The 13308-nt window shown below is 40.3% G+C and overlaps 1 protein-coding gene across 5 annotated transcripts in view; it reads left to right on the forward strand.

Moving 5' to 3' along the window:
• Positions 1–13308, forward strand: part of FBXW4 (F-box and WD repeat domain containing 4) — an 86607-nt gene that overhangs the window by 11372 nt on the left and 61927 nt on the right. For all 5 annotated transcript variants that reach the window (XM_010356129.2, XM_010356130.2, XM_030940376.1 and 2 more), the window contains exons 2-4: positions 7134–7229; positions 9885–10070; positions 10510–10642. In XM_010356129.2, the coding sequence (XP_010354431.2) occupies positions 7134–7229; positions 9885–10070; positions 10510–10642 (415 nt within the window). The remainder of the gene's footprint in view (positions 1–7133; positions 7230–9884; positions 10071–10509; positions 10643–13308) is intronic.

Here is a 13308-nt window from a genome sequence, read left to right on the forward strand (position 1 = left end):
ATTAAAATAAAATAAAATTCCAAACCCCAAGCATTGTATGTAACCCTTGGCCCAGTGCCCCTTGATATGGCCTTGTTCTACACTTGGAGACACTTTCCTTTCCTAAGTTTACGTCCAAATCAGCAGGATGTTATGCTTATGGAAATCATGCCATCCATGCAGTTGGTCAGCATTGGTAGCTTCCAGGGGAATCAAGCTGCGAGATGGGACAGAGAGGGAAATTGATCTGTGTTCCAGGAGTTTTCTGATCTCAGAGATATGTAGTTTGAGACCTCTTCGATATACCTACACTTCCCCTTCCTTCCCCCCAGCCATTTTTCTTCAGACTAGGTTTATTTATTTGCTTTTGGTTTTGGGTGTGAACAAGGAGAGGGGAAATGAAAGGTCATTCTAGATAACTGCCTAGATTAATTTCTGTCCCTCTGGACTCACTTGCCAAGATTTTAAGGGGCCAGATAGCTTACTGTGGGTGCATGTTGTATTGTTTTTGTTTAAAATAGGTCATATGCCCAGGAATGCAAACTCTGATGGTTACTAAGTGCCGGAAAGCTGAGAGGGAGGGGGCCTAGTGGAAAAATGAGCCTGAGGCAAGAGAAGGAGGGCTGGGAAAATGGCAGTTCAGCCAGGCCCACGGGGCCAGGTCCTCTGTGCGTTAACATCCACGGAGAGATTTATTTACAGGGCACTAATCATTTTTTTGAGAGGAGCACCCTCACTTTACATTAGTAACCATATGGAGAAATGGCTGGCCAGAGGCCGCTTCAAGGATGGGAGCAAGGGTCCCTGGTGTATTCCAAGGGGCACCTACTTCTGTCTTCTCAGGTACTTTTCTTCTGCTGCCTTGTTCTACTGACCCCCTTTGACTGGCAGTGACACATTCCCATAGGGATGGAGGGATACCTGTTTTCAGAGAAAGGAGATATTTAAAAAATTTCTTTGGATTTTTCAGGTCCTGAAACCAATGAAGATATAGATATGATTTGGCCAACAGTTAGGGAAACTGTAACCATTCAAGATGGTTAGACAAAAGATATGAAAAAGCTGAGTTGTTAAATTGTTTTTAACAAAGTAGAGCTTTTTCAAGTCAAAGCCAAATTGAATTTTTTTTTTCAAAGTCTAAATTTGAAGGACTACAGCCAAGTATTTTGATTATGATATTCATCTTGGGAGAGGATGCCTGCACCTGCTGTTTGGTAGCAGCTTCTAAAGTTCAACTTTGAAAGTTTCTTGGTGCTATGATCAAACCCTCAGGAGAGTGTTTTGACCCCTAGTAAAGTGTCACATGGCAGTTAAGTGACCAGGGAGATGAGAGAAGTGCTGTCCTTATTCCAATTCAGGAAATATATTCATTCTTTTGCTTTTGTTTTCTTCCTGCTATGATCCAGAATATTCCTTTTTTAGTTTCATCACTACTCATTAATTTTAGACCTAATTCAAGAGAAGAGACATAACTGTAAACAGTTTCTTCCTTTATATCTGGGAGGGATTTGCAGATAAGATTAGACAGGAAGTCTTTTTTTTTTTTTTTTGGTTAGATTTCAGTTCCTTTGGCCCATCCTGTTAAGTATCTTTAACTGTCCTCAGTAGTAGTCTGGTAGTGTAGGTGGCTCTATAGTGATTTAAAACCAGGGACTACATTCACCCAATAGAATAATTCAGTAAAAGATTTTAGCCTTAACATGTGTATAGCCAAGTCCTAATTGTTCAGCCTGAAAGATAAAAAAGTTTGATATTGGAGGAATAATTTCTAATAGTTATAACTAAACTAGTTAGAAGAAAAACGAATGATTATTAGAGTCACATTAGTGCCGACATCATTAATGGATATTATCTGCTACTTATACTTATGTAAAGATAATTAACTTTTTTGTAGTGATTTATGACATATGCTGTACTTCGTTTTAGGTGTCATTTTTGAAAACAATTGTATGAAATATTATCCTCATTTTATAGGTGAAGAAATGGATAATTAGAGAAGTTAGTTACCTGGGTTGTATAATTAGTAGGTGGTAGAATTGGGATATAGATCCCAGTTTCCTGAGCCTGCCTTCTGTGCTTTTTCAATTTTATTTAATCTGCTCTTTAGTTAAAGGTAAATAGGAAGACATAACCATCAACAATTATGTGATATATTTTCAACAACTGATCACTTAATAAAACACCATCTATTAACATCTTTAGACCTGTTATTATTATTATTACTTTTTGAGACGGAGTTTTGCTCCTGTCACCCAGGCTGGAATGAAATGGTGTAATCTCGGCTCACTGCAACCTCTGCCTCCCAGGTTCAAGTGATTCTCCTGCCTCAGCCTCCCAAGTAGCTGGGATTACAGACGCCCACCACAACACCTGCCTAATTTTTGCATTTTTCGTAGAGACAGGGTTTTACCATGTTGGCCAGACTGGTCTCGAACTCCTGATGTCAGGTGATCCACTCTCCTTGGCCTCCAAAAGTGCTGGGATTACAGTTGTGAGCCACGGCGCCTGGCCTCAACCTGTTATTTATGGAGGCATAATTTTATGTAGTCTCCCCACCTCTACCTTTGTAAATTTAACTTTGTTTTAAAAATACCATTACTTGCTATAGTTGTTGCCAAAATGTTTTGCAATCCTCACATTTGTCATTTCTAGTGGCAGTATATTCCATTGCATTAGTATACTATTCTCCCCCACAGACAGACCTTCGGGCTGTTTCCAGATTTTAGCTCTAATATATAGCTGCAGCTAAAAATATCTTTGTAAAATTTTTTCTTTTGAATTATTTCTTCGTGATAAAGTGCTCAAAGTAGAAATGCTAGATCATAAGCTGTCATTTAATGACTTTTGTCTTAACAGAATTCCTTTCTGAAAGACTGTACCAGCTGAATGTGCTGTAAGCAACATGTAACCAAATCCATACTCTTCTATCAAATTAAAGCTAGTGTTAGTTTTTTCTACTTAATAGATGTGGGGTGGTACTTTAAAAATTGTTTTAATGTACATACCTGTAAACTATTCTTGGGGGATGTTTCCTCCAGTGTTTTACCATGTGAACACTGTGACTGTCCTTTTCCTCTGTCAGACATGGATGATAGGGTATTGGAGACAGGGTGTTATCTTGAGAGATTTTTATCAGCTCCCTAAAAGTTTTAGAGATAAAACTTATGTTTATAGTGTTAGTTAAAATTTTTCCCCTACTCTGTTGCTTTTAATCTTTTTTCCCTTTATGTAGCATTTCAAATTTATAGCATTGAACTCAAATACTTTATAATTGATACATTTCTGTTGCTTCAATAGAATAATTTCTGTTATCCCCATTTCAGTTGGGAAATTATCTCTGCTCGTCATTGAAATATGTATATATCTTGTTTTTTTCTAGTTAAACTTTTAAATTCACCCTCATATTTTTGGAATTTATTATATTGTGGTATGAGATGGCAATCTAAATCAGTTTTTTTCTCTATTGATATTCAACAAGTTTTGTCAACAGCATTTATTATTACTATTTTAATGAGTATTTGAATATTACTCAGCCATAAAAAGGAATGACATAACTTGGATGGAATTGGAGGCCATTATCCTAAATGAAGTAATGCAGGAGTGAAAACCAAATACTGCATGTTCTCACTTATAAGTGAGAGCTAAGGCATGGGTACACACAGGCATACAGAGTGGTGTAATGGACATTGCAGATTCAGAAGGGAGGAAGGTGGGAGGGGGGTGAGTGATAGAAAAATTACCTACTGGGTACAAAACATACGCTACTTAGGTGACTAGTATACTAAAAGTCCAGACTTCATCATTATACAATTCATCCATGTAACCAAAACCACTTGTACCCCTAAAGCTACTGAAATTAAAAAATTTTTAAAAAAGAAAAATTAGAAAATGTGTAAAAACATAAAGGAGAAAATAAAAACACCCAAAGTTGACTACCCACAGTTAACTATGGGTATTTTATTTTATCCTTCCAGTGTTCTTTCTAGCCACTCATATTCTTATTCCCTCTCTCCTTTCTTTCTAATAAAGTCAACGTGCTATACAAACCTAATAGCACTAATTAAAGTGATTTTTTCCTTAGTTTACAATTTTCTGTTTATTATCTATTAAATTCATATCAGTTTGGGCCATTTCTTGCTTTCTTTTTTTAAAATCAAAGTCAGTTGCTTATTGCTTATTTCCAATTGAAAAGAATATACTTCCTAGGAATATACTTTCTAGAAATATAAGAAATATAATTGCTCTTTATCAGCACTTATTGATATGCGTAAGGCATTGGGCAAATGAAAACAGTGCCTGGCATATTGTAAACACCACATTAAATGTTGGTTAAATAAATTGCAATTGGAATAATGATCCAGAGAGATTTATAACATTCTATATCATTTAAAAATAGTATTCAGTTGGCCAGGTGTGGTGGCTCATGCCTGTAATCCCAGTACTTTGGGAGGCCAAGGCAAGAGGATTGCTTGAGGCCAGGTGTTGGAGACCAGCCTGGGCAACATGCATATATACTTATCTACAGTGAATACATAGTTGTCTCTAGAGAGGGAGAGTCTTGGCTAGGGGTTTCGAGAAAGACTCACTTTTGCATTGTTAACCTTTCATACTATCTGTGTGTTTTTTTAAATCCTGTGCATTTATTACTTTATTAACCAAAAATAATTATTCTATACAAATAAATAAATGAAATAACACCAGGAGGCAGAGTGTTATTTAGCTAAAAATGAAGTAGGTATCTTCTCTCTGCCTGCCAAAACCATTCTTTCTAAGCTGTGTCCGTTAGAATCTTGAAAGCCGGACTTGTTTGCTGGCTTTTAGTAAAATGTGGTAAATGTGAAGAGGCTGGAAGAAATGAGTGTATCTCTCCCTGGCCAGCAAATTTCCAGGCAGACATGGCAGTTATCACTCTGTGTCCCAAGCAGTGTACCTTGTATGGGCAGTGAGGCAAGCCTAAGGAGACACAGGAGATATATGGGAGCCTAAAATGGAATTTTCAAATTCTTGCTCATGATTTCAAAATTCTCTTCAAAGGTATACTCTCTAAGGGACTTAGAGCTCTTCTCCCTATTGCCTATTAACCCATCCCCAAACAGTGCCATTCCTGTTGCTTGTGTGCTGTCTTATTGCTGTTAACTCAGCTCACCCAGAAAGTACTGTTGACACTCGCCCTCCAATGTTTTGAAGAATTTAAAACTCATAGAAAAGTTGAATGAGGCCGGGCGCGGTGGCTCAAGCCTGTAATCCCAGCACTTTGGGAGGCCGAGACGGGCGGATCACAAGGTCAGGAGATCGAGACCATCCTGGCGAACACGGTGAAACCCCGTCTCTACTAAAAATACAAAAAATACTAGCCGGGCGAGGTGGCGGGCGCCTGTAGTCCCAGCTACTCGGGAGGCTGAGGCAGGAGAATGGCGTAAACCCGGGAGGTGGAGCTTGCAGTGAGCTGAGATCCGGCCACTGCACTCCAGCCCGGGCGACAGAGCGAGACTCCGCCTCAAAAAAAAAAAAAAAAAAAAAAAAAAAAAAAAGAAAAGTTGAATGAATTGTACCATGAACATTCATATATGCACCATCTAGGTTCTACAATTAATATTTGGCTGTATTTGCTTTATCATGCATTTCAAAATAAGTTACAGGTATCAGTACATTTATCCCTAAAGGCTTCAATGTGCATGCATATCATTGACTAGATTATATTAGTTTATGGGTTTTTTTAAAGAAAAATATATATACAGTGAATTTATATTTGAGTGAACTGCACAAATCTTGTGTATCATTTGATGTATTTCTTTTCTCTTTTTTTTTTTTAGAGAGGGAATCTTATTCTGTTCCCTAGGCTGGAGTGCAGTGGTGGAACTACTGCTCACTGTAACCTCAATTTCCTGGGCTCAAGTGATCCTCCCATCTTGGCCTCCCAAAGTGTTGCGATTACAGTTGTGAGCCACCACATCCTGCACATTTGGTCCATTTCTCACAAATGCATATACACTTGTATAACCCAAACCCCCTCAAGACTTAAATATAGAATATTACCTCAGAAAGTTTCCAAATGTTCTTTGCTAGTCAGTCTCCATCCCTACCCTGGTGGTAATAATTGTTCTGATTTTTTTCACCATAGGTTAGTTGTCTCTCTTCTCAAGCTTTATGTAAATGAAATCATACACTATGATCTCTTTTGTGTAAAATTTATTTCATTCAACATAATGTTTCTGTGATTCATCCACATTACGATGTGTATCAGTACTTCTTTTCTTTTCTTGCTAAGTAGTATTCCATTATATGAACCTACCCTAGTGTGTTTATCCACTTTCCTGTTGATGGATGCCTGGGCTGTTTACCACTTTTGGCTATTACTAAAACTCCTATGAACATTCTTGTGCAAGTGTTTTTGTTTCTCTAAAGTTATTGCTAGTTCATAGAGTACATAATATGTTTAGATTTATAATAAACTGCCAGACCTTTTCCCAAAATGGCTGTACCATTTTGCTTTCCCACCAACAATGTAGGAGAGTTTCTTATTGGTCTTCCAAAAATATATAAACAAATACAGAGAGGACTTCCTCATCAGGGTACAAACTCCTATCAGATATACATTCTGTGAATCTTTTCTCCCAGATGACGGCTTGTGTATTAATTTTGGTGAACAGAGGTTTTGGATTTGATGAAGTCTGATTTATTGGATTTTTTTGTCTGTTATTGCTTTCTGTGTCCTAAGAAATCTATGTCTGCCTTCGTAGTCAAAGAGATGTTTTCATTTGTTTTCTTCTGACAGCTTTATAGTTTTAGATTTTAAGTTTATGACCTGTTTTGAATTACTTTTCCTGTATGGTGTGAGGTAGGGGTCAGGGTTCATTTCATTTTTTTTTTTTCCTCCCAATCTGGACCATCCAGGGGTTCCAGGATTGTCATCCATTCTCCATTAGATTGCTTTGGCATCACTGTGGACATTTTTAATAGTTTAAAGGACAGGCTTTTCTCCTTGGCTTTTTTAGTTCGTCAAGTATGGAGAGAGAACAGTTACTCCTTCCTGGTCTCCTAACTCTTTACTTGTATTCTGGATGCTCCTGAATCCTGACTCAGTAAGCCCATGGAGTTTTCTGTGGTTGGCAATAAGTTGTAGTGATTGGATTATTTGTTCTCTCTGGACATAGGATGACCAGTGTCCCAGTGAAGGAACGGGTGAAGGTGTCTCAGAACTGGAGACTGGGGCGCTGCCGAGAGGCGATTCTGCTGAAGTGGAGATGCAGGCAAGTAGCCTCTTGACTTTTTTAAAGCTACTTGGGACATAAAAGCATAATGGAAAGTAAAAAATCTGGTCCTACATAGAGGCTAATGGGGCTATCTTGGGTGGGGTGGCACTGGTGAGCCTTTGAATACCACAAAGAGGGCATCAGAAGGACAACTTTTTTCACATTTAAAGAAGGGAATACAAGAAATGTACGTTAACAAATGACTTTTTTTATGATTATAAAGAAATCAATGCTTATTTTAGAAATGTGAAGAAAAAGAAAGTTCTAAAGAAGAAAATAAAACTAACCTGTAACTCCACCACTCAAAGGTAACCTCTGTTAACTTATGCCATCAAAGGAAATAAATGAAATCAAGGTTTCAATTAATATTATTTTACAAATATTTTTCTTTAAATCTTCTACTCTATGGAGTTACTTCTTCATTCTTGGCTTCCGTGAGTCCTCTCCCGTACTTTATTAAAAGGCAGGGTAGGATCTAAAGGTTTGGATACATATGTTACAGGAGTTAGAGCTTAGAACAAGTATAAGGAAATTTAGAAAATGCCTGTGGCACTGCTAATGCCACCGATTTTTGGGCTTCATTGATGCTAAATGATTTCATAGTTATCATTTGACTCCCTACCAAAAAATTGCTCCTTGTTGATTGGTTGCAATGGATAAGGAACATCATGATTCCACGTTCTGGAGTGACCTATACCTGTGCTGAAGACACAGGCAGGCCTCTTCATCTGATGAACCTTTCTTGCTTGCTTGTGTCCAGTTTCCACTGGTTTCCATGGCATCAGATGCTGTGAATAATGTGGTATTGGGTAGTGGTTGTGGTGATGGTAAAGAAACTACAGGAGAGAAAGACGGATTTTTATGATGAAGGACTTTACCCTCTGCTTCCCACATTGCCTTTTGGGGCTAGTTTCAAGCAGTTTGGCAAATAAACACACAGAACGGTTACCAGGCTGCCCTGGGATTCTCCACTGTTCACCTGGCATGAACCTGGTTTCTTGTCCTAGGCAAATGGCTGTTTACCAGATGGCTGTAAACACAAAAATTCCCACCCTCTCTGTTTGCTGCCTACTTGAGTGTGCCACACACTCACGTAAGGGGATATTCAAGAGGAATGTGGATAATGAGTGAGGAAGCAGGCATCTGTACACACTCTACACATGCTCCATGTAATATATGCACACACTTGTAAAAACCTCATGAGCAGAAACTCAGTTACTACAAAGTCTAAGCTGCATTTAATGGCCCGTCAAGTCAATTTGCAGAACTTTTCCACATTCCCATGACGCTTGTATTGAGTCTGGGGAAGAAACACAGCCTAGTTTGCTCAGACAGGCTTGGCAATAGGAGATGGTGGCTGTTCTTGGGGATGAATCAGCTGTCCCTGTGCTTTTCTTGGGACCTGGTAACTCTAGGACCCCTATGTAGAATAGGACAGGTGGGATGTCCACCTTGGGAAAGGGACTTAGTTTCCACCAGAGAGCCTAGTCTTCTTTCTTCTTAAGGCTCATTCCCTGCCGCAGGACTTGTCTGTGCCTTCTAGCCTTTCTTCCTCCTGTAAGATTGCAGAGGGAATCTTTAACTATTTGTGGATTTCTCTTATCAGTTGCCTGTGAGAGCTGACTTTCTCTGTAGCCCCTGAACTGTAGCAGAATGCTCTGGGGCTGTGTTTTTCCATTGCCACACTTACCCTCTAATACAGAAATGTAGATATCCTTGTGAGGATCTAGATATCTAATCAGTACATTAGCATCCTTTCCTAAATGGCTTCATTCCTTTCACTTAAAAATGGCCCCTTAGCTCTAAAAGAATAAGGGAATGGGGCTTCCCAGGTTTATTCTTCTCTTTTCTCCATCATACCTTAACTGATATATTGCGGAAGAGGTATGTATGGGAATCCTAGAACCTTGAAACTTCCCACTTATACTTCAAATTGATGAGGATGCCGAATGAAAGAAAGTTATTTCACCTGGCTAGAAGATTTCTTTTCTTTTTTCTTTTTGAGACAGAGTCTCCCTCTGTCACCCAGGCTGGAGTACAGTGGCACGATCTCGGCTCACTGCAACCTCCGCCTCCCGGGTTCAAGCGATTCTTCTGCCTCAGCCTCTAGAGTAGCTGGGATTACAGGCGTGCACCACCATGCTCGGCTAATTTTGTATTTTTAGTAGAGATGGAGTTTCACCATGTTGGTCAGGCTGGTCTTGAACTCCTGACCTCAGGTGATCCACCTGCCTTGGCCTCCCAAAGTGCTAGGATTACAGGTGTGAGCCACTGTGCCCGGCCGAAGATTTCTTTTTTACCCTTCTCACCCCTTGACCATTGAATTTTGTAAGCTCTGCCTACCCATGAGAAGTCCAGGTAGCCAGTGATTGAAATATTAAATATTCTCCAATTAAAAGTGGTATTTAGTTGATCTTTTAATTTTGAGTCTCTTTTAGAAAGTCCAAGGAAGATTAGATCACCACAAAGTTCAGTTACTCTAGTTTTCTGAGGATAGCTGAGGGGTAGGTAATTTTGAAGGAGGGTATCAAGTATAGATAATAAGCCTTGTTATCCTTGCTAAGTTAGGGATTGGTCAGCCTCTTCAAAGATTGGAGTTGAGTTTTCATACTGTTATCTTGATGACTTAAATTTTATTTTCCATCATTTCAGTCAGATGCCCTGGATGCAGCTGGAGGATGATTCTCTGTACATATCCCAGGCTAATTTCGTCCTGGCCTACCAGTTCCGTCCAGATGGTGCCAGCTTGAACCGTCGGCCTCTGGGAGTCTTTGCTGGGCATGATGAGGACGTTTGCCACTTTGTTCTGGCCAACTCGCATATTATCAGTGCAGGAGGGTAAGTGCTGCAGGTGTCTCCTTCCACCCTTTTCCATCTTATTTTTCGGGGACATTCTGCCTGTCTCTGACTTTTCTGTCTTAACTCCAAAGGGATGAGGAGGGAGACAAGAGGGTTTTCCACTTAAAGCAGAGAGATTTTACTAAAAGGAGTTAATAGGGTTAGCTGGAGAAGGAAAACAGGAAGAGCTTCTAATGAAAAGTGAAGCTGGTTTTGATATTCTCCAGGGGAAAACATATTTTGTCTCTCAGCTCTGTTCAGCGTCAGGTGTGCTGAAGAAGTAGATGTATCTAGAAAGTCAGCACCTTACTGGGCTGAATTGCCTAATGCTTAGCAAATTTGGATGTCACTGGAGACTTAGGCTGTTTCTGGAGAGTTGTTCTCTTCCTACAGAAAGAATAATTGGTTCTTGGGGATCGGCTCCTTATTTTTCTCCTAGAGATGGGAAGATTGGCGTTCATAAGATTCACAGCACCTTCACTGTCAAGTACTCGGCTCATGAACAGGAGGTGAACTGTGTGGACTGCAAAGGAGGCATCATTGTGAGTGGCTCCAGGGACAGGACGGCCAAGGTGAGGTGGTCTCCCCGTTACATACTATTACTCCCTCCTGTCTATAGGGAGTGGGGTGGATAGAGCCCCGAGTCCCAGGATTGGCTGAGAGTATCGGCTGGGGGCGGGGGAGAAAAACGACACAATAAAGGACTCACTTATGTGCCTCTGGCATGCAGCTTGCCATGCCAGGCGTTGTCCCTGCCAACTGGACTGGGAAAGGAGTGGACAGTGGCTGGGAAGGTTGCCACTCACTTGCAACGTGGCGTGAACTCAAAAACAGAGGACCTGGCAGCCTTTCCTCCCTGAGTTGCGTTTCCTCAAGTTTGTGGGTTGAGTTCTGGCCCTAATATTTTATTTTAAAATCTCCCTCCTTATTGCCTGCTCTCTGTTTAGGGAGGTTAATTTTTCACCACCTTGTTTATAAGCAATCAAGCTGATAATTAAAATGTGTTTTCACTGCTTCTCTGGAGAGTCATGTGGTCAGTAAGCGGTAGAGACTATGAGAGAGGGGTGTTGTTTGTTGCATCTTTGCCAAATTGCCCTGTCCACAGATATCCACCAAAGCAAAGCATAAAAGAAAGTGAGGCTGATAAATAGCATGATCCTGACTTCATGGACTCATCCACATCTGGGTCAAATAGGCTCCCACCTGTGAGACAGAGAAGTCTTTCTCCAGGCATGTGCCCAACAGCCGTAGCCAGGGCCTACACAGGCCTGGTCCTTTAGGGTTGCTGTGGGAACTTCGCCGACAATTCAATTGGTGATACAGGAGGCCCAATAGTGTCTTGTTACGTGTTTCCTAGCATCTAGGTTCCATAGTGCTAACAGGAACAAAATGCTTGCTGGTATGTCAGCAAATGGGCCTCAAAAACACATAGGGAGAGGACTCAGGAGAGGGAAATTGCAATCTTTACTCAGTAACTTCTCTGACTGCATGTACCCTCTGGTGATTACACCTCCATATAGAAATATTGCTAATTTATGTAAAAAGAAGGGCTAAATATGTTCTCTTCTTTTTATGGAAGTTTCTCCTCCCTTTACTATTTTCTGCCTTACTTTGTACTCTGTCAGAGAGAATGCACACCAGCACAGGAAGCTTGAGAAAAATCCAGCATATCTTTTGAACCAACATGGAAACTGAATTTCCTGTCACTTGCTTCCTATTACCCTACTTCCTACTTACTTCAGGCTTCTGATTGGTCACTGTCCTGTACCATTCCCTGAAAAGATCCAGACCTAAACGTGTTATACTGCTCAAAAGTCAGTTTGCATAGAAACCTTTTGTGGCATGTGTGACCTAGGTATTCCTGTCTTATTCTAGCCATCTTCCTGTCATGGCTTCAGGCTTCCCCCAGTTCCTCCTTTTCAGTGACACCTCTTTCTTCTATTCTCTGTGGTCTGACACCCAGAGCAGTATAAAACTAAGCTTTATAAACACAGATAGCAATCTAAGGGTGTGGATTGCTTACAGTTGAAGAATAATAGCAAGTTTATTTGAGGTATTGGGTTAGTTTCATGTTTGAGTACTAGTTTAGCCCTATTTAGTATCTTAGATTTTTAAAAAGATCTAAAATAAATGCTTCCTTCTAAAATTGTCACCACAGTCCATCTTAATCCTTCTGAGGATTTCTTTTAGGTCAGTGACAGAATTCTCTTCTCTGGTCCTGAAAGCTGGTCAGCTGGTTTGCAGCTCCCTTGTGACTTCTCTGCCAACTCTTCTTTCCTGGCTTTCCAGATGCTGGGTTTCCCTCCTTTCTATTGTTGTCTTTGCATCCAGCCCTTTGTTATCCTGAGCCATTTCTACATTACTGTTGTATTCAGTTTGTCTTTTATAACTGAAACATCATTTCTTTTCAGTGGCATCTGAAATTCTACAGCTGCTTCTCCAGGCTTCTAATACACCTGAACCTTCATAAGAATTTACAGTGATATTTGCCCGTAACCATCTATTTTTGGGGAGTTCCCCAAATATGTACTGTATTTTAGGAAAGAGATTTATTTTATGGGGTAAAGGGAAGTAAAACAATCTCTTTGCAAGACATCTGAGCTAGGGACTGTCCAAAGAACCCTCTTCCTTCCACCCCCCACAATCTCAGTTTCAGGTTTTTTGCGGCTTAGCTTGGATTGTGTCTCTGGGCTTTAGTGGGGCCAGCCCCATCCTGAGATGCGAAAAGATGGTAGCTTATGTTCTTAATGAGCCTGGGCTGGTACTAACCATTCCTTCATTTCCTTCTTTATTTCTCTATTCTTTCTTACGAGTGCCTACTGTGTGTGAGGCTTGGTACAGAGGCACCTGGGCTCTTCAGAAGTAAGGAAGATACAGCCTCTTATCCTTAGGTTGAGAAGAGATGTGCGTACCTGGCCATGGAGCTGATTGGAAGTGGCTAGGACTGTGGAGTATAAAGCTCTAGGGAAAGAGCCATAAAATTTAGAAGGTAGAGAGATCAGATCACATCTGGCTTAGAAGGGAAGATTTATTGTAATAAGAACCACCATTATTGTTTGCCTGATACCTGCCAAATACTATGCTGCTGTGCTAGATGCCTTATGCTTATCTCCACTTTTCCTCACTATAACTCTGAGATAGGCATCATTTCTCATTTGACAGATGAGGAAACGGAAGCTAAGAAGTTACTCCTAAGATCAAAGATAATAAGTAGCAACTAGGGTTCAAATCCAGATTG

This window comes from Rhinopithecus roxellana, chromosome 11, assembly GCF_007565055.1.
Source record: "Rhinopithecus roxellana isolate Shanxi Qingling chromosome 11, ASM756505v1, whole genome shotgun sequence".
Lineage (NCBI taxonomy): Eukaryota > Metazoa > Chordata > Mammalia > Primates > Cercopithecidae > Rhinopithecus > Rhinopithecus roxellana.